General features: G+C 52.2%; 13 protein-coding genes across 13 annotated transcripts in view; 8 read left to right on the top strand and 5 right to left on the bottom strand.

Moving 5' to 3' along the window:
* Positions 1 to 62: 62 nt before the first annotated feature.
* Positions 63 to 720, bottom strand: ATEG_05659 (uncharacterized protein; the record flags this gene model as incomplete). The annotated part of the gene is made up of 2 exons (XM_001214837.1): positions 63 to 529; positions 630 to 720. 2 exons carry the CDS (start codon positions 718 to 720, stop codon positions 63 to 65), a joined length of 558 nt encoding a protein of 185 aa, XP_001214837.1.
* Positions 721 to 5039: 4319 nt separating this feature from the next.
* Positions 5040 to 6488, top strand: ATEG_05658 (uncharacterized protein; the record flags this gene model as incomplete). The annotated part of the gene is made up of 4 exons (XM_001214836.1): positions 5040 to 5786; positions 5838 to 5891; positions 5939 to 6112; positions 6162 to 6488. 4 exons carry the CDS (start codon positions 5040 to 5042, stop codon positions 6486 to 6488), a joined length of 1302 nt encoding a protein of 433 aa, XP_001214836.1.
* Positions 6489 to 7107: 619 nt separating this feature from the next.
* On the bottom strand, positions 7108 to 8479 carry ATEG_05657 (uncharacterized protein; the record flags this gene model as incomplete). Its single annotated transcript, XM_001214835.1, has 5 exons — positions 7108 to 7562; positions 7622 to 7873; positions 8158 to 8291; positions 8347 to 8393; positions 8453 to 8479. 5 exons carry the CDS (start codon positions 8477 to 8479, stop codon positions 7108 to 7110), a joined length of 915 nt encoding a protein of 304 aa, XP_001214835.1.
* A 338-nt stretch (positions 8480 to 8817) lies between these two features.
* ATEG_05656 (U2 snRNP complex subunit HSH49) lies at positions 8818 to 9947 on the top strand (the record flags this gene model as incomplete). Its single annotated transcript, XM_001214834.1, has 3 exons — positions 8818 to 8837; positions 8885 to 9278; positions 9312 to 9947. 3 exons carry the CDS (start codon positions 8818 to 8820, stop codon positions 9945 to 9947), a joined length of 1050 nt encoding a protein of 349 aa, XP_001214834.1.
* A 312-nt stretch (positions 9948 to 10259) lies between these two features.
* Positions 10260 to 10692, bottom strand: ATEG_05655 (DUF2015 domain-containing protein; the record flags this gene model as incomplete). The annotated part of the gene is made up of 2 exons (XM_001214833.1): positions 10260 to 10579; positions 10638 to 10692. The coding sequence occupies 2 exons, from the start codon at positions 10690 to 10692 to the stop codon at positions 10260 to 10262; spliced, it is 375 nt and encodes a 124-aa protein (XP_001214833.1).
* Positions 10693 to 11506: 814 nt separating this feature from the next.
* On the top strand, positions 11507 to 12306 carry ATEG_05654 (60S ribosomal protein L28; the record flags this gene model as incomplete). Its single annotated transcript, XM_001214832.1, has 5 exons — positions 11507 to 11549; positions 11692 to 11786; positions 11846 to 11869; positions 11945 to 12069; positions 12129 to 12306. The coding sequence occupies 5 exons, from the start codon at positions 11507 to 11509 to the stop codon at positions 12304 to 12306; spliced, it is 465 nt and encodes a 154-aa protein (XP_001214832.1).
* A 989-nt stretch (positions 12307 to 13295) lies between these two features.
* ATEG_05653 (malate dehydrogenase) lies at positions 13296 to 14663 on the top strand (the record flags this gene model as incomplete). The annotated part of the gene is made up of 7 exons (XM_001214831.1): positions 13296 to 13308; positions 13363 to 13571; positions 13626 to 13713; positions 13764 to 14141; positions 14194 to 14278; positions 14327 to 14471; positions 14526 to 14663. The coding sequence occupies 7 exons, from the start codon at positions 13296 to 13298 to the stop codon at positions 14661 to 14663; spliced, it is 1056 nt and encodes a 351-aa protein (XP_001214831.1).
* Positions 14664 to 15196: 533 nt separating this feature from the next.
* Positions 15197 to 15813, bottom strand: ATEG_05652 (trafficking protein particle complex subunit; the record flags this gene model as incomplete). Its single annotated transcript, XM_001214830.1, has 3 exons — positions 15197 to 15319; positions 15386 to 15503; positions 15587 to 15813. 3 exons carry the CDS (start codon positions 15811 to 15813, stop codon positions 15197 to 15199), a joined length of 468 nt encoding a protein of 155 aa, XP_001214830.1.
* A 524-nt stretch (positions 15814 to 16337) lies between these two features.
* ATEG_05651 (uncharacterized protein) lies at positions 16338 to 18298 on the bottom strand (the record flags this gene model as incomplete). The annotated part of the gene is made up of 6 exons (XM_001214829.1): positions 16338 to 16854; positions 16899 to 17124; positions 17180 to 17285; positions 17369 to 17685; positions 17866 to 18087; positions 18151 to 18298. The coding sequence occupies 6 exons, from the start codon at positions 18296 to 18298 to the stop codon at positions 16338 to 16340; spliced, it is 1536 nt and encodes a 511-aa protein (XP_001214829.1).
* A 492-nt stretch (positions 18299 to 18790) lies between these two features.
* ATEG_05650 (DUF2423 domain-containing protein) lies at positions 18791 to 19244 on the top strand (the record flags this gene model as incomplete). Its single annotated transcript, XM_001214828.1, has 3 exons — positions 18791 to 18953; positions 19017 to 19058; positions 19108 to 19244. 3 exons carry the CDS (start codon positions 18791 to 18793, stop codon positions 19242 to 19244), a joined length of 342 nt encoding a protein of 113 aa, XP_001214828.1.
* Positions 19245 to 19896: 652 nt separating this feature from the next.
* Positions 19897 to 22060, top strand: ATEG_05649 (uncharacterized protein; the record flags this gene model as incomplete). Its single annotated transcript, XM_001214827.1, has 3 exons — positions 19897 to 20321; positions 20384 to 20929; positions 21091 to 22060. The coding sequence occupies 3 exons, from the start codon at positions 19897 to 19899 to the stop codon at positions 22058 to 22060; spliced, it is 1941 nt and encodes a 646-aa protein (XP_001214827.1).
* A 1580-nt stretch (positions 22061 to 23640) lies between these two features.
* On the top strand, positions 23641 to 24000 carry ATEG_05648 (uncharacterized protein; the record flags this gene model as incomplete). Its single annotated transcript, XM_001214826.1, has 1 exon — positions 23641 to 24000. One exon carries the CDS (start codon positions 23641 to 23643, stop codon positions 23998 to 24000), a length of 360 nt encoding a protein of 119 aa, XP_001214826.1.
* A 2018-nt stretch (positions 24001 to 26018) lies between these two features.
* ATEG_05647 (uncharacterized protein) overlaps positions 26019 to 26719 on the top strand; it is a gene marked incomplete at both ends in the record, with an annotated part of 1174 nt that continues 473 nt past the window's right edge. The window contains one exon of the mRNA XM_001214825.1: positions 26019 to 26665. Coding sequence (XP_001214825.1) covers positions 26019 to 26665 — 647 coding nt within the window. The remainder of the gene's footprint in view (positions 26666 to 26719) is intronic.

Here is a 26719-nt window from a genome sequence, read left to right as displayed (position 1 = left end):
ATTAGACGAAGCCATTCGTGTATGACTATTACTTGCGCCTGGGAATACGAGACACGAGCTCACTAAATGATTTGGAGAGTCCAGTCCGTCCTGGCGATGGCCTTCACAAGCTCGTCCCGCTTCATACAATCCCACCTTCCTGAACGACGGTAGATTTCATCCTCTATATCCCTCAGCGCGTTGCCCGATCTCAGTCCAGGGAAGAATTCACCCGGAATCGAGGTAGTTATCCGATAAGAAGGCTCCTGCGACTCGAAGACGACCGTCCGCTCAGGGCCCCCTCCCTCAAAGACAGCAAGAATGCGGTATTCATCCGCCGCAATGCCGCCTTCAACGAGGGACTCATCTTCGTGGGCATCTAGCCTTCTTTGAGGATCTGATCCCGAGTTGGAGTATTCGAGCGTACGGGCAGTGTCCTCTGCGCTGTACACGTGAAGCAAATCCTGTGCCCATACCGCAATCACGACGATGTCGGTTTGTCTATCGCTTTCCAACTTTTCCCGTACTCGAAGGGGCCCGTCTCCAGCTACTGAAGAAGGAGAGGAAGGGTGTGGGTGTGTATGTCCATGATAGATGGTCATCGAAGGCTTGCGATGATAGGGAGCCGTTGTAGGTTGTTTGTCGTGCACAGAGGTAGCCGTTGCGGAAGCTAGAGTTAGCATGGCACTCGGTGCGGAATAGGATTGATGGTTTCTGGTTTGCTGGTAATAGATTGAACATGGTCTATGGATGTGGTTAGCATTCGCACGTGGATAGACAGCGTCTCTGGCTCTGGGAAGAGAATATGGAGACTTTCCTGACGCAAGGAAGTCTACGCTTGTCACCGGATATCGAAGTGAGGGTCCACGACAGACGCCAGGAATGCGCCAGTGGAGACAATCCGGAGATGGAGTGGGGAGGAAAAGATCATACTGCCTGCAGGTTTTGTAGTGTACTCCGTATACTCCGTAGGAGGCCGGAAGCTGATGTGAGAGGACCCTGTCGCGTCCGCGTGTGATGAGATAGAGCCGATTGCATTGCAGCTTACATACACTATACAACCCATGTGTAATGTCTCTCATTGTAAATAGACTAGAATCCAGATCTCAATGCCAAAGTTATCTATCTATCTAGCTCTCTATCAGACTATATGGATCAACCCATCACGACGTCAGGTGGACCCCCTACTAAGTATACCAACTCCTCCACGCGCAACCCAATCATAACCTCCCCACAGCCGTGTGTTGGTCTGGCGTCGTCTGACAAGCAGACAAGCAGACAGACAGCCCTGACGATCGATCACGAGGCGACGAACTCTGTGAATGGAATATTTACTTTGGCCCGTTTAGCGCCCGCAACCCCCAACCCGATGCGAAGGCGCATGCATGCATGCCACGCACCAGTCAGGCCTTGCGGTGTCGTGGGATTTCCGGGGCCATGGGCGGCTAGGGGGAATTTTCTTACAGGTTGCCGTGGATGAGTTGTGGAGGTTGTCATGTAGAGAAGAAGATGTGACTAGGGTGTGTTTGCTGCGTGCGGACAAGACAATGGATCTCGGATGCGAAAGGTATAAGCATCTACAGGATCAGGGCAGTAGATTTGCCATTTGCCACTCCATGCAGCAAACACAAGACGCCTGTTGCTCACCACCGACGTCGTGATGACATTGACATTGACCATTCGCTCCAGGCTGTTGGCCTCCCCCGGCTGGATGCATCGTGTTGAGTGTAGTAAGAAAAAGCGGTGTCATCAGGCGGGACCTGATCGGGCAAGAGTCTCAGCGCGGAGTAACTAGTTAGTTAAGCAAGATCCAACACAGTCAGCCTGTTGTCTCTACGGAACATCCAGATTGAGTGGACCACCGTTTGTGATGTATCCCATTGCCGCTCCACTCGGTCGTGTGCTGATCAGGCACCATCATCATTACATCTTGTCTTGCGACGAACCGCCGGCATGCTGTGTCGGGGGTATGCACGTAAAATTAGTTCCTGGATGGGGCTGATCTGGGCGGATCCGATCTTCGATGTGGCAAGACAGACAGACGGACAGACATACCAGTATACGGAGTATATGCGTACGGCGTACTAGTACCCCGTACATGAATGGAGGCGCCAGCTGGGTTGAACAGATCCAATAGTCCGCACTAGGGCGGTTAGTCCCGTAACTAGTGACACCATTTGAGACTCTACTGTATCTGTCTTCATCTTCAAAGAGGATAGTGTATACTCCGGACGATCCGATCTCAGGTAAAAGGGAAGGGAAGGGAAATGACCAGTCGACCGTCCGTCCGCGAGGCGAAGAAGGCCCGGCCCGTTACGGCAACGGGGAAAAGAAACCGACATGCTCCTCTCTCGGTCTGTCCTTGCAGCTTATTCTCCTTTCCCTCTGCACGAGAGGTATCTGCCCCGAGTCTGACACGCCAAGCGGCCCACGTAATGGTCTCTTCCGACAACAGAAGAGGAACCTCCGAGTGTTACACCAGAGCTCACATCAGATTGCGCTGCTGAAAGACATGACCAGTTGGCGCTCGTATCCAGGGCCGTTCAGTTGGTTGGTCGATCCAGGTAGGAAGAAGTCCTGATCCACCGAGGAGAACCGAGACGCCGTGAGATGAGAAGCAATCACATCCCAGTACTCCGTCCGGAGTACAATACAAGTAGTCCTGATTTTTTAATAATGAAAAATCCAAACCCTTTCCTCGTAACCACTGCATCAAGAATGAGGCTTTCCCCTCCTGGGAAAGGTTACGTATGCAATACGGGTCCGATCGGCTGCACGGCCGACCAAATGGACGAGTTAAACATTTGTCGCCAGTCGCGGCTGTTGCGAAGAACCCGCGAAAAAAGAAAAAAAAAGGAAGAGAAGGCATCCACCGGCCACTGCAGGTCCACGCCAAGGAGTGGAGGCCCTGCAATCGCACTATTTGATCGGCGCGTCCCTTGGGCTGTCTGTCTGGCTGTCTGTCTGTCTAGTCGTGTGTTGCTCTGCCGCCGAACCATGGGGAAAAAGTACCTTCGTTGGTAGTTAGGTGGGAGGTAGTCTATACTCTGCTCCAGGCCTCCGCGGACAAGACATGACATGACAAAAGTCAGTCCATAAGACAGCCCTCATGATCTCCTCCCCCCTCGCAACTAGATCATTCGTCGTTCAGCTCAGCTCAGCTTAGCCCGTGACCGGACCTGTCGGGTTTGCTGCAGCCTCACTGCAACCAGTCTGAGACTAACCATCGCCTCCGAATCCGCATGGGGGGGAGCGATGCATGGCTGGACTCCATGCCCCCACCGTCGTCGCCTCGATCCATCCATCCATCCATCCATCCCGACACCAAGACTCACTTGCAGGGAGCTAGTTCGTCTGCGGTGGAATGAATGGGCTCTAGGCCTGAGTCAGACGGGCGGCCGGGAGAGCGACGGCGGCGGGGATTCAGCCCCGGATCCAGACGTACGTTCACGAAGGATCTCCTGGTGGTGGTGATGAAGATCGGCCCAGCTTGGCTTGTTGACTGACGGGGGGTGGAGCCAAATAGGGGATCCCATGTACCTGTAACTAAGGTGCTCCATACGGAGTTCCTAGTACTCCGTAGTTAGAGGCTGTCATCTCATCCGGGTGACGTTTCGGTTGAAGTCATCTACCTACGTACTAACTACAGTAGGTAGATACCTGCATCGATCCTAGGAAGAGGATCGACAATCTCACAATCTCGTCACAGGATATCCTGCCTCCATGGTCGTAGTCAGGTACTAGCTCGCCAGGGAACCCGACCAACGGGGAGGCTCGTCTACGGATCGGGATTGTCAAGTTGGCTGGATCCCCATTTGCTCGCGGCGTCTGGTGGTGGCTGGACGGTTTTTCATTGTCGCTGCCCTCCCCCCTGGTCTAGTCCACTCCACCGAGTTGGGTCAGATGATGGATGATGGGTGATAGTGATGGGATGCGGGATTGCCTGGTATGATTATGATTACGAGGGAGGAGTTGGGGGGAGAGAGAGCATTGGGTTATCGGAGGGAGTGATATGGTTATGGAGAATTCTGTTAGTCGTGGGATTACGACGATCGATCGGGAGAGGTTGCCTTGCTGATGGTAACGGACCAAGAATTAGGTAGCTTCATCCAGGGACTTTGCAGTGATGCATTGAGTACTGTATTCCTGTATTATATTATATTATGTACAGATGGATTCAAGGAAGGTCTGTGGCGAGGTACTTTGTCATTCTATGTAGAATATATACTCTACATAGACACTAGACTCGACTCTCGAACGGTAAATACTAAATAGTGAATCGGAAGACCGTGATGGATCCGCGATTGGAGCAGCGCAGGGACTAACTCGTTAGCTAGAGGAGAACAGCTGCACGAAACGTCATGATTCTTTCTTGCAAATGCCATTTTGTCATTGGGTGCCTTTTCTTCCCCTTTTCTCTGATTTTTCCTACTTTTTTTTTTTTCTCTAAGCGTCTTGATCCCTGTTGCTGGCCTCCCCCGCTGCTTCCACTGCCCTGGGACGGATTGAGCATTATTTTAGTATTCTTTTAGTGTGATTATTCCATTCTATTATTTATTCCTTTATTTTATTTTATTCATTTTAATTTAATTCTATTTTTTTATTCACGGTAATTGATTATTCTTATTTTCTTCGACTTTATTCTTCTTCCTTGACTCGGTGTATATCTAGTTCTAGATCTCCATCTTATACCCTGCCTCCTCCACCTCCTCTTCCACGATCCCATTCTGCATGCACAACAAGAAAGCAAATAAAGCCAAAAGAAAAGAAAGCCCTTCTCTGCTGCTGTTCCGAGTTCTCGGGTGCATTGTTCCATAATCCGATTATATACTTCTTCATTCAGACCATTCTTCTACACTGGAAGGCCGGTCCACGGTGGAATCACTCGGATCTTACAGTAAGTTCTCACAATCTAGAGCTATACAAATCAATACTGACAGCAGCAGCTCGCTTGGTCTGATTTGGTTTCCACCCTCCGGACATCTACGTATAAAGAACCGCAAGACAGCAAGACAGCAAAACAGATCAACTCTACACGGCAAACTACTCAACCACCAGACATGGAGACTGCAGAACCCGTGGCCTACGACTTTCCCTCCCATGGCGTCGGTCGTCGCATGATGACCTCCAGTATCAACCATAACTTTTCCTTCTACGCCAACCCGCCAGCATCTTTCCCACTCCCCTTCCACCAGTCTTCCTCTGCACCCTACGGATTCAGCCATACCCTCAGTCACCACCATCACCACCACCACCAACACCCTCACTACCAACCATTCTTCGTCCCCAATCATCAGCCGTTGAGCTCTCCGCCCGTGCGCCTGTCCTCCGAACCACCTACTCAGCCCATCCCGGACATCCGTCCGGCCAAAAACGCCGTCCATCGACTTCCCCGAGACTCCCTGGTCAAGGACGACCTCCACTCCCACTCGCAGTCTCCCACCGGCCATTCTCCAACTGGCTCCTCCGCCCTGGCCAAGAACTGCTGCGCAAACGAAGTCGAGTTCTCCACCGAGGTCGATATCCTCATGAAAGCCATCCAGGCCAAGGCCACCCCCCAGACGTCGACTACGCAGTCGCTTCCGCCCCTTCAACAGATCACCCACGCGGGGAACAATGGCTTTCCCCAGCCCTACGCCATGCCCGCCTCCGCCAACCCGCGCTCTACCGTCGTGGTTGACGAGCAGCCCGCGCGGTCAGGCAAGAAGCGCAAGTATACCTGCACTCTGCCGAACTGCGGGAAGAGCTTTGCGCAAAAGACCCATCTCGACATTCATATGAGGGCGCATACCGGGGACAAGCCGTTTGTATGTTCATCTCAGCCTGCATGTGTCTGTTACTCACTGACTGGGATCTAGATCTGCAAAGAGCCCTCGTGTGGCCAGCGTTTCTCCCAGCTGGGGAACCTCAAGGTAGGAATCCCTCCATTGTGAGTGCACTACGAAGCTAACGAGTGCAGACCCATCAACGCCGCCATACCGGCGAAAAGCCCTTCTCCTGTGATATCTGCCAGAAGCGCTTCGCCCAGCGCGGCAACGTCCGCGCGCACAAAATTACCCACCAACACGCGAAGCCGTTTACCTGCCTGCTGGACGACTGCGGGAAGCAATTCACGCAGCTGGGAAACCTCAAGGTACGCCCCGCCGCCGCTGATAGCAAGTTCCTCTCTAACGCTTCGACAGTCCCACCAGAACAAGTTCCACGCCACGACGCTTAAAGACCTCACCCTGAAGTTCTCGCAGATGTCCGAGAACGAGCCCATGACCCCGCACGACCGCAAGCTCTGGGAGTACTTTGCCACCCTGTACAAGAACAGCAACAAGGGCATCAAGGGCCGCGGCAAGGACCGGCGCATCTCGCCCTCCTCTAAGTCGGGCAGTCGGCAGTCCTCGGCCGCGAGCGAGGAGAAGCTGCGGCGGTCGAGCTTTGAGGATTCGTCTGTGTATACTGGTGGTTCCAGTGATGAGGAGGATGCGGATCATTACTATATTGATCGACAGAGTCATTGATCATGTCGATGTCGATGTCGATGTCTTCGGGTTTGTTTTGATTTGTTGTTCACGATACCAGGTTTGTTTGCATTTCGTTTTAGCTTTGTTAGATTCGGCTTCAGTGGGAGCAGCAGGAGCAGCAGGAGCAGCATTACATTAGGCGTCGAGAAAGAATCTTGTATAACAAGTTGTTCTTTATGGAGTATAATGAGAATAATGAGTCATCGTCCTAAGCCAATGCACGAGGCATAGGGCATAGTTATAGGAACGAATGCAATCCATTGGATACTTCTATTCTTTCTCGCCATCTTGGCTTATAAGTCTAGGCAAATACACCCGCGTATTCTCATACACCAAAAACGTCACCCACGTACTAGGCAACACCCGGAACAGATTCGTCCCAAGCCCCTTATAAAACCCGGCCACGCCCTCCATCACCCAGATCTGCCTTACCGCATCCCCAACCCCGCGATACACCAGATGCGCATCATACGTCTGCAGCCGCGCCCGTAGCACCTGATACGGATACGTCACGGCCCCGGCAAACACCTTCGCCAGACTCGAGATGACAAAGTAATCTGCGTTCCCGAGCGCCGCGCCGCCGCCGCGCATCTCAACCCGCCGCACCTTCAGCCGCTCATACGCCATAAACTGCAGCGCGCCGTGGCTGACCCCAAACAGCGACGGCAGCAGCCCGCGGTAGAACCCGCGCAGCCCGTCGGCGGCGTAGATGCGCGCGACCCCCGTCGCCAGCGACGCGTACGCCCCCGGCGCCCCCGCCCCCGTCGACAGCATCCGCGTCTTGAGCACCCAGATTGGGGTTCGTGGCTAGCGAGGTGAGCAGGCCGGCGCCGCCGGACGCGGCGAAGTACTCCGCTGCGCTGAGGGGGGTGTCCGGTGCGGCGGCGTGCAACCGCCGCAGGCCGGATTTGAGGTGGTTGTAGCTGAGGAAGTAGAGGGCCCAGCTGGTCGAGTTGCCGAGGAGGTTTGGGGACAGGCCGCGGTAGAAGGCGGATGGGCCGCCTTCGTGCTGGAGGATGTGTCGGATTATGCGGAGGGAGCTGCCGAGGCGAGATGGGGATGTTCTGTCCACTGATTTATATGTTAGTATGTGAATTGGGATGTAGGGTTGACGGGGTGAGGGGGTATACCTTGTAGTCGGGTCTTGATCAGGTCCAGTGGGTGCAGGCACAGCGTCGAGACGATCCCGGCCGTGAAGCCGGCTACGGTCTCCACAAAGGATGACGAGAGGCCATCCTGAGCAGTCATGAACTTGACGCTCCTGGTTTCGAGGGTGGTATGGTTACTGTGAGGAGGGAGAGTGGGTGAGGTGAAGTTGAGACTTTCGGGTTGTCGGATGCTTGGCGCCGAAGAAGCCGACTTTACCTTATCGATGACATGGACTGTCTACAGAGGTTTTCTATATCGTTTTAGATCGAAATACACCTTTTATGGATATAGTAACACAGTATAAATACAAAAGTCAATGTAAACTCCAGACATCGACATAACAGAGACCCCTATCCGTCATTACGCTCCGGCAATCCGCGGTTTAGGACAGTGTATCGAAGGAAAACCATGGTGGTAGATTGAAAATCGAAGTGTTCGTTCGTTAGGCAAGCGGCGAGAACAGCCTATCCTCAGGTTAGTTCGTGCGTGGTGCTGGTGCCAGACAGGGATCGCGTACTTGAACAGAGACGGTCTGGGCTCGCTGTAGGTGTAGCCTGTAAAAGGTCAATACTCGTCCCAATATCCATCTGAGGCTGAGGCCGTGAAGCCGAGTGCTCCATACCGAGATAGACAATCAGAGGCAGGTATCCGCTACGCGCATCATATTAGTCTAATCTGTCTGCGAAATAGCACAGACAGCACTCACTAGTGGATGGCAACACGGGAAACGTCAATAACCTTGGAGATGCGCTCCTGTAGAAAAACGTGAGTATGAGTCTGACGGATCAAGGACAGCGCATTCTGGGCGTTACCTTGGTTTCCTCAGAGAACTGGACCATTTTGACGGGTTGTATATGAGAGAATAGACCGTAGATCACGAAAGCAGAACCCGGGTGTGTTGCGTTGAAGAGGGAGAAAGATGGTGTCGGGCGGAGAGACGGCGGAGCGGACAAGACGTCGACCGCCAAAGCTCAAAGTTTTCCCGACGCCGCTAAGCTGCCGACGCAGAGGTACAATCAACGTCCAGCAGCTTCATCCTCACAATCTTCTCTCACCACAATACTCGCTACCCTCAACCTCACTATTCATCTCTAGTTGTCTTTCTACCATATTCATCAATTCTTCTGTTAATTGCCGAACCCCACGCACACAGCCGTCGCCACGTCCACAGGTCGCCATGTCCGGCGCAAGACACTGGTACGCGATCTCCATCACTACCAACGTGCCCCCATTAACAGCCACAGGGAACAGGATAAGGAGGCCACCGTCTACGTGGGCAACCTCGATGAACGCGTCACAGACAGCTTGGTATGGGAGCTCATGCTTCAGGCCGGGCGCATCGTTAATGTTCACCTGCCGAAAGATCGAGTCACACAGTCACACCAGGGCTATGGTTTCGTCGAGTTCATAAGCGAGGAGGATGCCGAGTATGCGTCGCGGATAATGAACGGCATCCGTCTGTACGGCAAGCCGATACGCGTGAACAAGGCGTCGGCCGATAAGCAGAAGTCGGTGGAGATCGGCGCAGAGCTCTTCGTTGGGAACCTCGATCCGATGGTGACGGAGCAGGTGCTGTACGATACGTTCAGCCGGTTCGGCAATCTGATCAACATACCAAAGGCAAGCCTCTTTTCCTGGGTCCTGATCGAACGACTCAACTAACCGGCACAGGTCGCGCGCGATGATAACAACCTCTCCAAGGGCTACGGGTTCGTGTCGTTCGGGGACTTTGAGTCCTCCGACGCGGCCATCGCCAATATGAACGGCCAGTATCTCATGAACAAGCAAGTCTCCGTGCAGTACGCCTACAAGAAAGACGGCAAGGGCGAGCGACACGGCGACCAGGCCGAACGAATGCTCGCCGCCCAAGCCCGCAAGCATAACGTCCGCGTGCCCGCCCAACCGCTGCCGCCGCAGTTCTCCGGACCCGGCACCCCGATGGTGCCGACTCCCATGGCAAACGGAGACACGTCGAGGCCGATGAGCACAGGGCCCCCGACGCCCAGCGTGGGCTTCCCCAATGTGCCCCCTCCGCAGACGAGCCGTCCAGGTCCTCCTCCGCCCGTGTCTCTGGCTAATCCTCCGCCCGGTCTGCCCGCGCGGCCGCCGCCCTCCCAGGCGGGGTACGGCGGACCGCAGACTTTCATGCCCCCCGGGTTCAACAACGCAGGCCAGCAGGCTCCGTTTCCGCCGCAGGCTGCTCCTCCGCCGGGCTTTGCGCCTCCCGGCTTTGGTCCTACGGGGACTCCTGGCGCGCCGCCGCCGTTGCCCCCTGGCTTCCAGCAAGGGTATGGTCGAGGACGGTGATTGTATTTTTAAGCATAGGCAGAAAACTAAGCATGATGTGACGATTCAGACAACATGTTATTGGCCAGAATTCCACCGAATATAATATCTTAATGCTTAACAAGAACAGGTCTTGGGACTGGAGTAGTTTATTCCTGGCCTTCGCTATGCTGGCTCCGTCTGATGTCGTAGGACAGCATCTCCACCACGGAATGTAGACAAAGAAACCATATGCTACCGATTACGTCGTTACGACCAAAGAAAGAACACGCTTACCAACAAAAAGAAACAGAAAAGAGTGAACGCATGACCGCAAACCCACAAGCGCAAAGCTCACGAGAAGGACACGAACTTCGGATCCCTCGGCCGGCCGTCAGGCCCGATATTGTTCTTGGCGAACCGCTGTTCCGTGTAGATGCGACGCGCCTCGTCGAAGCCGACTTTCCGCTGCTTCATGATCTTCTTCACCTCCTGCTTGGCCCTGTGGTCGAGTCCGCCGCGCGCATCCCCGTCGGCGATGTTCCCGGCGAGATCGAACTGCGACGAGCTGAGGCCGGCTTCTAGGTCGCCTGCGAAGCTCGACGGAAGTCGGTGGTAGATGTACTCTGGGAGAGGGATGAGAGGGAGCCAGCGGGAGCGCGTGAGGTACAGCGCTGTTGGTCAGTTAGAGGGATTGGATTCTTGGCTGGGAGTTCTGATAAGACCACGTACCGGTGCCGCAGATGAAGACGGAAAAGGTGAGGAAAGAGAGAAGGTAGTAGGTCATGATGAAAGTCGTATGTAGGGATGTTGCGAGTAATGAGTGCGTGGTGAGAGCGAATGGACTGAGGTACTAGGCCTCCAGGTTCGGATCCGGCGGCAACGCTCGGAGGTATGCGACGAGTCGACTTGTCTTCAGGAAGTAGTTGATGAGTCGGGTGTTCTGGTCTGGCAGGGAGCTGCCACAACCAGCCGCATACAAGACATCTAGATCTGTCGATAGGATGCGAGAGGATGATGGTTGAGGTTGAGGTTGCCTGGAGATGCTTGACGTAGTCAGCATTGGCGGAGCCACGTGATATCACATTCCATTGCCGGCACCTTGAGGATCTTAACAGTGCCGCTTAAAGATGGATAGAGTGTCTGCTTATTGTGATTTGTCGTAAGGCTATTCAATTAGTTGCTTTACATTACCAGTGGCTTTGCATATGGTTGCGACAACACCTGAGCTACATACTATTGCAGCGCAAGGATGGTTCTCAACACAGATCATTACTGAAGTCGACTGTATACATAGTCTCCATGGATCGAAACTATGCATATACCTGTAGCTGAAATAGCAGTTAGAATAGTTTTACAGAACACAATAAAGCATCAGACCTCTGCTCTATATAGCCAAGCTGAGTCATTAGATGCCTTCAATATCAGGCACCCAACAAAGCTATTCCCGAAACGGACGTCTTAGCGAGAGCGGCGGCCAGCCATTCTTGGCGTTGGCACACACTGAATTCACCTCAGGGCTTCAAGATTCAAGATACCTGCCGTGCGACGATTCCGACTGTCCTTCAATTCCCTCGCCCAAGCCAACCCACACCGTCACAATGGCCACGAACGTTTCCAGCGACCTGATCTGGCAGATCACCCGTACGTGAATATTAAATTTCGCAGCCCGAGAAAGTCCTACGATGGTTCCGGAGAAATTGTTTTTGGACCTGCGACGCAGTCTCTCTCTTCGACAGGAAAAACTCGGGCTTTGGAGGAAACAGGCTAATTCATGTCTGAACAGGCACCCAGAATGCTTATCTGGTCAAGCGTAACAGCGGTGGTGGCTCCCAGTTCTCCCGCGACCCTCTGAACCTGCAGAACAAGCACTCGTTCAAGGTACGCCATTCACACCTTAGCAAACACGCGAATCTGTACGGGTACTAATGATTTGGTAGTACGCTGGATACGCCAACACCAAGGTATTTCTACACCGCGTCCGCCGCAGATGGCATGTCGACCAGGAACCCTGACCCTCGATGTTAACCCGATGATAGGCCGTCGGTGTGCAGGCCACTGAGAACGGTGGTGTTGCCGTCCTCTCCAAGAAGCCCGGCAACCCCCAGCAGCCCGCCAAGAACCTGGTCACCGTGACCTACGGTCCTAGCACCGGCACCCGCAAGTACGTGCCAACTCCCCCCGGGATCATCCATCTGGACGGCCCGACTAATACCTGTGCAGGATCTACAAGGGTGTCGCCGACAAGACCGCTAAGAACGGCTACCGCGCTGATCTCCGGGAGGATGCTGTTGCTCGCGTGAGCGCCGTCCGCCGCTCCCAGAAGGTCAAGAAGGCCACCCCCGCCCGGAAGCCCCGTGGTGCCCAGGCCCGCAAGGCCGCGGAGAAGGACTCGGAGTAAATGTCCGCGGGGAGGATTTGGGAGAGAGTTCTCGGAGAGAAGACATTGATCGCAAGGAATGGGCGCGGCGAGCATTTTAAAAAAGCGCCATGCTGGTCAAGGGCGGAAGCGTCCGTTGTAATCTAGCAAGCAGTCTGTTGCTACCGGGAAAATTCAGCGTGGTTCCCGCCAGCCATCTCCAAATCACCAGGACGAAGTTGAAGTCAAAGCAAGATTGGATCAAGGGGATGTTGACGTAGATGGGGATGACGGAAAAAGAATCATCATGGGTGTAGAGGGATGGCACATGTCTACAGCCGTCCGTCGGGCCGACATCTCACGTAGAACTGGGCCAGGCAAGTCAACACCCGCCTTTTTCCGAGAGAAGATGGGTCAATGGATTAATTCGGGACTGTTCCTCGGGGAGTGTTGCAATGAGGGAAGTGCCGGAATCTGGGGATCAGTATTCGAGTTCCATGGTGTTCTAACAGTACCTAGGACCTTAGTATGGCCCGTGGGATAGAGTCATGGGTAATGGTAATACCGTCCGGCCAGTTCCCGACAGTTTGCCGTGTACAGTATGTAACTAGTATGTTGAGGGAGAACGGAAGATACGTGAGATCCCCTTCCCCCACATGTGATCAGACCTTACCTATAGGTGCCTCCAGGTATATAACTAACTCCCTGCTCCTCCGCTTCCCCGGTCACTCTTCTCGTTGCTCGGTCAATCTCCATCTTCTATCCTTCTATCCTTCTATCCTTCCATCCTTCTGTCCCTCAATGTAAGTCTCCCCCACCGGACGGTCCCTTCCGGTTAGCATCAGCTGTCACGGTACTCCCCTCTACCCCTCACCGAAGCCCCTCCATGGAGTAATTCTCCTGCTTCGGTTTCCACCTTGTGCATCCTCGCAACCATCTTCATCCATCTTCCTCTCTTCAACTCTCCTCTCAGCTAATTGACTTGTTTCGTTGTACAGCTCCCCATCTCCTCTCCATCCACTTCAATCACCATGGTTAAGGCTGGTGCGTCACGAACTTCCTTCCGCCCTCTCTCCCACATCACTAATCCATTCATAGCTGTTCTTGGTGCCTCGGGTGGCATTGGCCAGGTCCGTATTCTCTTTGTCCCTCCTCCTCATCTCCTTTCTCTAGCTAATCATCGTTCCCACCAACAGCCCCTCTCTCTCCTCCTCAAGGCCTGCCCTCTGGTCGACGAGCTGGCTCTCTACGATGTGGTCAACACCCCCGGTGTTGCCGCTGATCTCTCTCACATCTCCTCCGTTGCCGTATGTGACCAAACACGAATAGACTGCCAGAATCTGTGTTGACTGACGGTGTAGAAAATCTCCGGTTTCCTCCCCAAGGATGACGGCCTCAAGAAGGCTCTCACCGGCACCGATGTCGTCGTCATCCCTGCTGGCATTCCCCGTACGCTCCTCAAACATCAACCCCATTCCTCCGCATCTAACACACCACAGGCAAGCCTGGTATGACTCGTGATGACCTCTTCAAGGTCAACGCCAGCATCGTCCGGGACCTCGTCAAGGGCATCGCCGAGTTCTGCCCCAAGGCCTTCGTCCTCATCATCTCCAACCCCGTCAACTCCACCGTCCCCATTGCCGCTGAGGTCCTCAAAGCCGCTGGCGTCTTTGACCCCAAGCGCCTCTTCGGTGTGACCACCCTCGACGTTGTCCGTGCCGAGACCTTCACCCAGGAGTTCTCCGGCCAGAAGAACCCCGCTTCCGTGAAGATCCCCGTCGTCGGTGGCCACTCCGGCGAGACCATTGTGCCCCTCTTCAGCAAGGCCACCCCCGCTTTCCAGATCCCTGCCGACAAATATGAGGCTCTTGTGAAGCGTGCGTACTCGAAGAATGGTCTTCACATCTACCACGGCTAACACTCTTCCAGGCGTCCAGTTCGGTGGTGATGAGGTTGTCCAGGCTAAGGATGGCGCTGGTTCCGCCACCCTGTCCATGGCCTATGCTGGCTACAGGTCTGACCCCTCATAGTCGAACCCCTCTTCTTATGCTGACAATCATAGATTCGCCGAGAGCGTCATCAAGGCCTCCAAGGGCGAGACCGGCATCGTCGAGCCTACTTACGTCTACCTGCCCGGCGTCCCTGGCGGTGAGGAAATCGCCAAGGCTACTGGTGTCGAGTTCTTCTCTACTCTCGTGACTCTCGGTGTAAGTAAATTCCACGGCACGCGCCCATCGATTTTCAGAAGCTAATCGTCACAGACCGACGGTGCCCAGAACGCCATCAACATCCTCGACGGCGTCACCGACCAGGAGAAGAAGCTCCTCGCCGCCTGCACCGAGGGCCTCAAGGGCAACATCGAAAAGGGCATCAACTTCATCAAGAACCCTCCTAAGTAAACGCCCATCCCCATCCCTCAAGCCACGGGTCGGTCACCCACCTCGGTGGCTGCGCCTGCACATTCGAACCCATCGCGGGGATTACCTCGGTGGTTTCACTTTGAATCCAGGAAATGGAAGAGCCTCGCTAATCAAGGAATCCCGGAAAGATAGGCTTTGAGCATGAGACTTATGAAGACGAATGAGTGAACGTGGCAATGGATCGGTTCCGTTAGAATTGGAGGTTAGGTTCGCTTAAAGACATGCAGAAATGAAAATAATATTCACTCCCCCGGAGTCTTTGTAGAACTCTGCCTGAGTTAGGGTGTGTTATCTACCCGCGAACATAGAGTCCAGCTCTATGCTGCTGTAGCATGGTGACATGGAGTCGCAGGCACCAGAGCAACTCACGGCTTCGGCTGGAGGGTCTTGATCTGGAACGTCGCCCCAGGAAGTTCAGTCGTCTCCGCCTGGACCGTCGTACTGATCCCGAGGTTGGCCAGCGCCCCGCGAATAACACCACACGGGAACCACAGATACTGCGCTGGTCAGATTTACTCTGGTCGCTCGTATGTCAGGTAGCTTACCGCTTGAGCCATCGACACCGCCTCACTACGAACAGACATGCTCATCCGCGCGAACGGCCGGAAAGAATTATCCGTCAGAACATAGACTCCCTGCGTAGCGGTCATTAGCCTGCACCACCCGAGCAGCCTGCGCCTGCACTATCAACATGGCCATACCCGATGATTCGTCTTGAGATTGTCAACCTGTTTCCGGAAAAGAACCGTCCACAAATCCTTGCATAGGAACTTGATCACGTCGAGATTATCCGTGAAGCGAGGCCGGTCTCGCGCGAAGCTAGACAAGCGTTAGCACCGTCCTCTCCTCTCTATCCTCTCCTTGAAGAGAAAAGACACCCCGCAGGGAAGGGACAGACATACCGCTCCGCAAGACCCTGACCAACTCTATAACCCAGCGTCTCGAGGCGGAAGAAGGTGGTTTCGCGCAGCTCGTCGTCGTCCGGGGCGTGCTCGGCGCTGGAGAGGTCTTTTGCCAGGCGCTCGGCCATGGGCACGAGCTCTATTAGGAGGAAGTCGAGGCAGGAGGCGCTGAGGAGGCGGGCGGTTGGGTCGGTGGTGAAGGGGGAGGTGGGGGCGTCGAGGGACATGGTTCGTATTGTGTTGTGTCGCTGTTGTGTCGGGGTCGGTTGCGGAGGTAGTTGCAGGTGTTTTAGGTGTGGTTGCGGGGTGGTGGAGCGATTGCGCGGAGAGGATCAGGTTGGATTATTGAAGAGGATGCGTGGATTTCATGGTCTGGTGTTGGGTATCTGACATGCGATGTGGTGGTAAGTAGTAAGTAGTTGGTAAAGGTACAGGGGCGGATGGCTGAGGAGGAATTTCCGATAACCGATAAACACCAGCGGATTAGCCCCACCGCCCACCATGTTATGGTCGAGATGTCCTTCTAATGGAATGTCTTTGGCAATACAATATACGAACGGATGAATGCTCATCTCATATCGAGAGCTACCGTACATGGATGGCTTCCCAGATTAACACCCAAAGATTGATAAGAGACAAGCTAATACATCACGCTGATCCTATCCCACACCCCCAGGGACATTATGCGACCGATATGAATAGAAAACCCCGATGCGCCATGACTCCGCCGTGAATATGCTGGTCATCCTTACTACGCGTCGTAGCCACCATTGAGACTCGGCGAATCTGACCCATTTTGGCCCATATAAGGCATACTGCTCCCGTTCGAGAGGCCGCCAGTGCCATACGTGGTGCGGAATTCCGGCCGGTGGACAGGCCGATTCATTGCATTCAGTGCGGGTCGTTTTGCGGGTCGTACAGGTAGGTCATCGTCATCGTCGTCTTCGTCACTCCCGGTGAGGTCTATCACTTGAGACGCAGGTCGTTTGTTGGTGGACATATATGCAGCGGATGATGTCGTTGAAGGCTCTCGTGACTGGGCAGGTGTGCGCTGAACCATCAAGCTCGGGGTGGAGAAAGACTCTTGTTTTATAGGTGTTGCTCCAGGTTCTTGAATTTCCACCAAGTCGTCATCCTCCGAAGCGGGGGTCGCTCCACCAGCGCCGCCGCCGTCATCGTCTGTTTTGACCGTCGACCATCGTCCGTCGGGTTCGATGATCACTTGTTCCACATCGGACGGTGTCGAACGAAGTATATCATCGACGTACCTGCGATGTCAGAAGCGTTCCAGATCAGTAAAGGTGTAACTTACTGGTCAACCTGTAACGACGCATAACTCGTCGATTTAGAGCAAACGGGGCAAGTCCAGGTTGGCGCTTGCTCTTGCAACTGCAGAAAAGACGACGCGTCAAAGCATCGATTGTGCGTGCATACTACCGAGCGACACGGGACCTCGATTCGGCAGGCGGATATAGGACATTTGAGGGACATAACACTAGATGTAGTGACAATATCTGAGTCATCTGCCTTGCTTTTCACTAGTAATCATTAGTTCTGCTATGTGATTATAAGAGGGGTTGCATAGTTGCATACTTTCCCGGATGACCTGTTCCTTCGAAATGACCTTTCGTTGCTTCAATTCGTTCACAAGCTCCCGGACGGGATGTTGTCGGACAAGATTCGCAAGAACGAAGAACCTCTACACGCAAGTTAGAATCAATGGCCAAGGACAAGAAGGCTGGCAATGCAAATAGCCAGCCAAGTGTATGCTCTTGCACCTACCTTTTGGGTCAAAGCATAAGTCAAGACGATATGGTTTGGATACCCCGGCTTCTTGCGAATGTACTTTGTGATATCTGCCGGTCTGGTGGTGCCGGGTTTATTCTTCAACCCTCGAAGATTCGTCTTGACCTCATCAAGATTAACTTTTAGTTCAACTTGATGCGGAAAAGCAACATCGGAGTTTGTAAACTGGTTTAATCCGTTATCTGCGGCGCAGTAAACCATCACAAGGAGGTGAGGGTCCGTCTGCATCCGAGTCGCAGTGTCTGTATCAAGTATAACTTTGAGCTCCACGCTGTCTCTCGTTTGCTCACGCACTGCATCCAGTTAGACCGTGGTATTTTACAGAGCAGTACATGAATGCTCACCTTTGCATTCCACAGTAGGCGTAAGCTGTTTTAAGATGGTGTAAAAAGGACTGTCCTTGAAGCTCACACGACCTGTGTTCATGTGTTACTCTTGCAATCATAGGATAGGTGAAGCGCATTCGGACATACTTGGTGTGAATCCGGGCGAAGACAACGGAACGCCCAATGGTGATGGTCGATGTTGGTGCATGGGATGAGAGGCTGACGGTGTGGGATATTGGGGACTAGGAATTGACGGAGATAGTGTTGTTGAAGAGGGACTCGGCGGTAGACGATTTGCGACGGCGTATATGAATTTCCTCAGATTGTCGAATCGTTCGATCTGCCCTCCTTGGCTGAGTCGTTCGATGACTAAGAGGTCTCAACACATTAGCTGTTATAACCCAATCCGCAGACCACGAGCAGATTACATACAGTCAATGATCCGAAGCTGTAGTGCAGCCTTCAGCCCCGACACAGCCAGCCCCTCATGCCTCAGGATATCCTTGAGTTGCGCATTCGTCAGTGTTTTCACCAAGGCTACCACGCTGTGGAGCTCGGATTGATTGATGCTGGAGGCCATGATCGAAACGGTATGGCAATGCCACGGGGAGTGAGGGATGGCATCCAAGAGCGCCTCAAGAGGTCTGGTTCAAACCGATTATGCGATGTGCGGCTGCTCTATCCAAAGACATTTCAATGTGATGGGTTCGGTGAGAGAAGGCGGAACGGGGGGATATCATGAAGCAAGATTCTCGATCATCAGTCCCAGGTGGTTGACAGGCGCGAAACCCGAGATTTGCGGCAGTGAATGGCCGGCGATTGACCCCCAGACCGGCGAGGTCGCGGAGGAGAGAAGTAGGTTGTCTCCGATATGATGACATAAGATTCCGCCGCCCCAATCGGCGTTCTTTCTTTCCTCCCGGCGGCAAACCACCGCTAAAAAAAATTGATAAGAAATACTAACACTATCTTCACGTCTCTTAACACTTTGGGTTTGTCCCTCTAACGCATATCGATTCCTCTGAGATTCCTCCCTTGAAATTCCTTCTCTCTTATCCTCCATCTCACAACCATGGCGAAGAGTGTCCGCGCCAGTGTGCAGAAGCGCAACAAGGCCAAGCTGCGTGCCACCGTCTTTGGACCGGTGGTGGATGCGCGGACTGAGAGACTCTCTGCGAAGCTGTTGGAGCTTGCCTCTCAACCGAAGCCCAGCACTGAAGAAAAGCCCGAGTCTGGTGTGTTCTCTTTCGGCTTGCCCAAGTACTTGTTACACAATACGTACTAACTTTTCACTGCAGCCCAACAGGAAGAACAGTCGAAGACGGCGGAATCCAATGAAGGTCGGTTGGTCCTCAATCCGTTTAAGTCCTAAGTCTAACCAGTCTGCAGACATGGACATCGACCAGAATGCCTCCCAGGGCCGTTCGCGCAAGTCGGGTCGCATCCACAAGCGCCACAGCAACCGGAAGAACCGTTCCTCTATCGTTTTCCAGACGAAGCCTAAGAAGGGTTCCAAGAGACGCTGAATACTACTCGCCGGGTGAATGCACCTAGCTGTATATCTGGTTCCTGAAGACAAACTATAAACAAAAGGTGTTTGGAGTTCGATTAAGGGTGTGAAGGTGTTGGATTTCTTCAAGTTTCAGCCATGTTTTTGAAGTGAGAAGCCTTATGATACCAAAGCATACTATTAGGCAAGATTTTTGGCAAATTCCTTGGTAGATGTGAGCGTCCGTGCTGATAAGGAGATGGTTACTTTTTTGACCTTGATAAGAGCTACTGTCCACTATATGGTTCCTATCTTATAGCTCTCAAGTACATACGACCACAGGGTGTGGAAAATAGGGCTTCCCGTCCGCTCAGCCGTACTCAAGCCACACGCCGGCCGGTTAGTAGTTGGGTGGGTGACCACCAGCGAATCCCGGCTGTTGTATGTTTTTTTTGTTTTTTGAGCGCTAAGGCTGAAGCCATTCTCAAGGCGCTGCCACGTACGCAGCGTAGTCGCCTCGTCATGAAGTGTCCGTGCATCGCAAGCAGCTTTGTCACCATTGTACCGTCACCATTGTATCATTCAACTACCTAAATATTTATATTCCACTGCGGCGAACACCACTTATTTCATTTAGGCTTCTGGCAACCTTCTCCTTGCAAACGATACGGCTTCAGAGCGCAGTTACCATGGCTGAGGTCGCGCTCGGGGTCGCAGGATCCGTAGTCGGGATTGTATCCCTTGCGGGGCAACTCTGTGTCGGCATCCAAGAACTGTATGCGTTCCTGGACTCGGTAAAAGACGCAGATATTGATTTGAAATGCATTAAAGACGATGTTGTCTTTCTCCAAAATGCCGTACAGTGGATACGTCGAGACTGTACAGATTCCCCCAAGCATGTGGATGACAGGCTTCTTAGGATGTCTCTCGAACTGTGCAATTCTCGCATTACAAGGCTCTTAGCTATTGTCGAACCCTCCGAGAATACCGACCATAGAACTAAGGCACTCAGAAAACTACGGGCGACGGCAAAGAAGAAGAGGATGCTTGACTTTGTACGGGACCTAGACAGCGCAAAGATGAGTTTGATGCTTGTTCATCAGCTCTATATTCGGTAGGGAACATTCGTATATTAATCGCATAATCCGCGCATGGACTGACTCAGACCGTGACTAGGGAAAACGCTCTTAATGGCACTGTTGGAGGAGCAAGTCAAACTCTTACTGGAGGAATGAGCTCTGGTGAATCAGCTATGAGACATGATCCTACATGCACGAATAGCCGTGTCGAGGAATGTCCAATGCACATAAGGACCCAAACAATCATCAATTCAGCCACATCGGTGAATGAATATCAATTCTTGCTTGGAAAGTTGTCCACCAAGTCCATATCAAGTCGGGCTATAACAAGGAAATGTGATTCCACGAGAATTACGCAATTCGAAACCAAAAAGAAAACTTTCAAACTTGAGCTGGCAAGATGGCTTGCTCCCTTGAACATAGAGCTGCAAGCTCTGCGCCGCTGGGGAAACTGGACTTATCAATTGCGGCATTGGCGCGTAATAAGTGCGAATGCTCTTTTATTCGAGTTGTGCCAGGATGGGGACCTGAAAAATGTTCAACGGCTTCTTAGTAAACGGCTTGCCTCCCCGTTCGACGTGTCACCAACGGGAGAAACAGTTTTGCATGTGAGCTACTCCCTATTAAATTTCTTATCTTTCCAGTGTGTTGACTTTCCCCTCTGAAAGTACGCTGCGAGATCTGGACATCCAGAGTTGGTCTCGTTTTTCTTGCAAATAGGGGCGGATGCAGGTGCTGAAACCATAACCGGAGAGTATGCGCGCCCTCACAGCGTCCATCACATTTACTGACGGAATGGTATAGGAGTGCATTCCAGTATGCAATGGGGAGCCCACGAGAAGATAAACATCTTGAGTTAGCACGGCTGTTTATAGACCGAGGACAAGTTGATCCTATGGCTTCTGGGTCGCAGTACGGCATCATACACGCATATCATGGTCCGCCGGAGACATTCGAGTACATGATCAAGCAACATACATATTGCATTGGCCCAGAAGAAAGGAACAAACAGGGCAAGACCATTTTACATCATCAGATTCTCCACAGACTCTATTATGGGGATTCTTTCGAACGAATCAAAATCCTGTTTATAACTGGCCATCACATTATTGACAGCAGGATTACGGATGATGGTGTATATGTTCAATTTGGTGGGTATACAGCGCTTCATTGTGCTGTTGAAAGATGGTCATGGGCGAAAACAAAACGAGACGAACACACCGAACAGCAAGCCAAATCAGTCGTGCAGTGCCTTCTGGAAAGAGGAGAAAACGTACACGCCATGAGCAGGGGTCGACGCTTCACCCCCTTGACAGCAATTGGTGAAATGGTGATTGATAGTCCCAATTCGTCCCAGGTGGAAGTCATCCGTGAATGGCTAGGCCTTCTCTCAAAGGCTGGCTATGATCTGAATGACTATCTCCTTACAGAGGCCAAACTCGAGCAACAGAGACCAGAAACCTGGCCACATTTTCGCCTTACTTTCGAGGAAGAAAACGGCCAGATACTACCGCTGCTATTCGTGTCTTCATCAGTTTCAATGGCGCGTTCGCAGGATCGTCAGGTCCCAATCAACACGGAAAGCTCCGCCGCCACGGACGTACGGAAGATCGAAGTTCCAAACACTGAATCGTCAACATTGCCATTCCTACGTCTCTCAGTACTTTCGCATTATGCTCAACACTTGGTTTCATACCTGTCAATTGGCTTAAATGCGAGCCCAGCTACGACGCTCCTTGTAATCGTTCTGGGCTGTTTTATGGTCTTAATGTAGAACATCTAAGTCCCTATACCGCTTGAAAGGTATGACATAAGGGAACTACGATGCCAAAGTGTTAATTTGAGTTACTCTTTCACCGAAATAGAGCGACTGGGAATCTTACTTCTATAAGGAGGGAAACACATAGGGGAATACAGGCGGTGTGCTCAAGCAGAATAGGCCGTAGCTCCAGCAGCTGAGGTTTCTATATAGACCTTCTGTGGAAGGCTTCCATGGGAGCCTCTTATGTCTACGAGGTCCTACCGACCTCCCTAGGCTATGATTCGTACTAGGCATATGGAGCCCATGACAGTCATGAGGTCCATTCTACCCTACTATCCACCGTCAGACGTACCCGTAGCCATGAAAGCTAGGGGTTAAAAGCCACTAACAAGAGTAGAGGAAGTGGTTAATTCATGATTGGACAAGCCTCCGAAGAGACAAATACAAAATATATGCCCTAAGCAAGGAAAAAAACTAGTAATAAAAAAAAGGAAGGTATACAATATCCCACCGCGCCCCCGGCCCATGATCTTAGTATATTTGACTACAAGCCACGCAATTATCTGTGGTAGATATCCAAATCTTTACGCTTACAAGGGGAAGATTTGGTGCTACCTGTTAGTCTTATTTGCACGAATGTAACTTCCTACTAGCTTAGGTGTATATTATCAGTTGGGTAAACAGGGGCCTGAATTGCCCTGAAGGAAGACTGAATACGGCGAAAAGCCGCCCACGCTGCGCCTGGTGAGCACCACCATACTTGTGCTGTTGTATGTTTTTTTACCTGGCTGAGCTTAGACCCGGCCGTTATGAGGCAGGTTGGAAAGTAGCCCCGACTGTGCGTCCACAACAGAAAGAAAAACAGTCTCGTTGGGTCCTCCCCAGCCGAAGAGAATAGTAGTTCAATCTCATAGCAGGACGTAGATCTCTCCGCCGGAGGCACCCTAGGAAGACTGCCAGAGGATCTACCTTACTCTACCTCCTACTACCCGTATGGCATAGAAAGTTTTGTAGCATTAAGTGCAGTCCAAGAAACATTTTCTTCCCTTATGAGCTATATCACGAGCCCTATCCATAAACGGTATCTTCAGGACTCAGGACATTGCTTTCACTTAGCTTCTTCTGGACCAGAATGAATGTTGGCTCAGTAATACACACTCTCTGGATACGAGGCATGCCTACAGAGTTACACGACGTTCATCAGAGACGGGTGGATCTCACGATTTCACTCCATCAAAGTGGAGATCTATAGGTCTGATCAGCTAGGCAGGGATCGCGCTTGTGGAAGTAGGAAGCGTAAGTCCTCAGTAGACCTTACAGCGTAAGTAACACTGCGTTAATTGCATTGGAGATCTTCGCTAGCATGATGCTTATTTGGTTGATAGCTTAGCCACAAGCGTACCCCGGGATCCAGTACTTAGGAAACCGCCACAATCCGGGACAATATTGACCCATTTCGACGGGGCAGTGAAGACCGTATCGTGAGTATCCTGCAAGAAGTGGGCCTGTGGAACGCGGTGCAGGAAAAGGGTGGCCTATATGCTATCGTTGACGCGAAGACCTTCTCGAGTGGCCAAAAGCAAATTCTCTGCATGGCCCGTGCAATCCTTCAACCAGGGGCCTTGGTGCTGTTAGATGAGTGTACACGCAGGTACTTTGTCCTTCAATACACAGCCGACCTAGAGATGCTCAGACGTATGCACTGCAGTGCGGACCAAAGCACGTCCAACATCATCAACCATCTTGTTCACTCTTGTTTCGGACAACAGACCGTCATCGCGACCATACATCGGCTGGAGTCTATCATGGATTTCAACCGCGTCCTGGTCATGGAGCATGGCGTGCTTGTCCAGGACGGCGGCCCGCGGGAGCTCGTTTCTAAGCCAGGGGCCTTACGTGACCTCTTCTGTGCCAAAGGAAGGGTCCCTGTTATAAGTTGCTTCCTTGAGTAAGAAGGAGCACCTAATTTTACTCGTGATCGGTCCCTCCATCTTATATTACATTGTAAGATTCACACGAGGTCAAACTACTTTATAATGAATTTAGAATGCTTGTAATTGTCGATTATAATACTTAGTCAAATTGTATATATTTACCTTCTGAATACGTCATAGTTCTGCTCAGCGTTCTTGGGGTGCTAAAAGATAGATGTCCATTGATTGCCGCCATAGCGAGGATTCTGGGGCAGGACAACCCGAAGATAAACCTCCTTCGGCTTAGTTAACTAGCTAGAGGGGATGATTCTGTTTAGACAACCTCGGGCTCACTGGTTTTGGGCAGCGATTATGCGTGAACAAACTAGGTTATTCAAGTTCTAGTTAGTGAGCAGGTCTTAGCATTGGCTACTCTATATCTACTATGATTTTGGCTTATGTTCGCCGTGGGGGTTCTAAGTCTAGGGGATAACGTCTGCTGGCCGGTTGTCATGCCAAACCTAGCGGTTATAGGAAGAAAGGCGGCTGCCCAAGTTATGACAGACAAAGTCTATGGTCATGGCTGAGCTTCACCAGGCCTTTTTCAAGATCCTTGCTATACCACCCTTGTGTGGCGTCTCTGTCTTTCTGACTTGTTGCTGACATGTGCAGGGTAACATCAGGCCTTAACGGACTTCGGCGACCCCGATTACGCCTTCTTGGCATCTGGACCTTTGATTGCCTGCGCAGATGCAGGGGTATGGCTCCCTTGCCTGTCTCTCCTCCTGGCGCTTCCGTGCTATTCCCAGGCCATCTTGTTGGATAATCATGCCAGTGGTTGCATGAGTTCCTGGTGTACCGAAGACAACTTTCAACAATGAGAAGGATATAGCGCAGGACGTACTAGGTGACGAGAAACTAGCTACGCCTGCTTGGTCCTGGTGGTGAGAGTCATTAGCCACCTTGAGAGAAGATAACAGGAGCGCCAGGTGCCATTAACTTATGTCATCCTAAGCGCCGAATCTCTAAACTGCAGAGTAAATGGGAACAGCAGGAACTAGCGGACCATACGAAGTTTGCTGCATTTGCAGAATCAAATATCTCGAGAAGAAGGTCTAGGTCAGAGTGAACGATAGACAGCGGGCGTGATGCTCGTCTGAAGTTTGAAACGACCTCCATTCCTCCCTAGTCTGGCGTGACATTGCCATCAACCTTAGGCCTAGTTGTACGCGTGGGGCCTCTATAGGTAGACACAGGAAGCTTCACTTCTCCATATGTGGGGAGAAAAACGCATATTGAAGACGGAGTAGAAAAACCTCATGGATCAGGCTGATCAGGCTCAGCAATCATCTCGCTCTCAGCTAGAGACGCAAGCAGCCTGATAACTTAATCCAGTCAACCGACTCACTAAGGCTGTTAGTGGCATGGCTGGTGCTGGAAACCGCCACTGAAAGGGCCCCATTCTGTGGACGAGCAAATCACAGGCGAATCAGAGATTATGTCTTACATTCGCCAGCCAATACGTTTGTGATACCTGCAATAGGGTCCCATTGCATCTAAAACTGGTATGATTCATTTAGTATAATGGTAGGATATTGGGATACGGTGACTGCGGGGTACGACATGGGACTGGAAGCACATAAATTCGCTATTGTCACAGCTTCAGCGATGCAACCTCTGTCCTTATCTTGGCTCTCCTCCAGATTGTGATTCTGCCTTTAAAATGATGTACGAGTGGATATTTCTTCTGCTCATTGGAGTTCCTGTGACGTCTGGTATTGCCCTCTGTTTAATTCCGGTTCTCAGTTGCAGACATTAACTAAGCCTACACAGGTGCGCATCTCAGAGATGCCAAAAGAAGTGTGCCTTTAACCGACCTGCCTTCCACATGCACCTCTTCTTTGAGTAGCCAGTGGTTAAGTATATGTAACACCACGATTTTTTGGCCAACGTCGACGGACTACTTTTATGGCCCGACGACTGGTCCTGGTGCATCTGCGGTGTCCTGCAACGCCCAATGGGTCGAGTACAAGAAACGAGCAAATAATTTAATGGATATGGGCCCAACTTCTACATCTACCATCACCGAAACTTATCCCAGCAGTACTGGGGCGTGCACCAAGCAGGTCTGGCCAGAGGGTCCAGGCGATTTGCATACTGGCCCTGTCACCACGGCCTGCGATGGGATCCCGCGTGCTCTAGGTCCTCTAGAGTATCTTACAAGTTACTGGCCGGGCACGGGGCCCTGTAGCACGATTATGTTAAGCAGCACCTGGACGACCCCCATCTATCGGTTGCCCTCATCTTCTCCTACCTGTCAGCTCAATGTCCAAGACTGCATCCCCATCTGGCAAACCTACAATAGCCTATTTAACGCCTATGTGGAGTCGGTGACCGTCGAGATACCGGGAGACACGAACAGCCCGATTCGACCAGTGAACTGTCCATCTACCCGGCAAACCGAGCAAGATCCGTGCACCAACTGCCATTACCTTCCTGGCACGGCCACACTCTTCTACTGGCCCGTGTCCACCACCAGTGGCGACCTCTGTCTGCAGAACGGAAGCACAATCACCGCCACGCCAACAGGTGATGGTCCCAACACGGCAATCGTCGACAGCTATACCTTCACTTCGCCCAGCATCTACGTATCTTTCACCAGTATATACGCTCGGGGTAATAATCGCAAGTACCCTGGTGGCTCGTGCGGCGCCGACCAAGAAAATGTGATTGTTTCTATCCATCCCGATGCCGTGAC

This window comes from Aspergillus terreus, genomic scaffold (assembly GCF_000149615.1).
Source record: "Aspergillus terreus NIH2624 scaffold_8 genomic scaffold, whole genome shotgun sequence".
Classification (NCBI taxonomy): domain Eukaryota; kingdom Fungi; phylum Ascomycota; class Eurotiomycetes; order Eurotiales; family Aspergillaceae; genus Aspergillus; species Aspergillus terreus.
The sequence above is the reverse complement of the archived record's forward strand: the minus strand, read 5'-3'. Positions and strand labels throughout refer to the sequence as shown.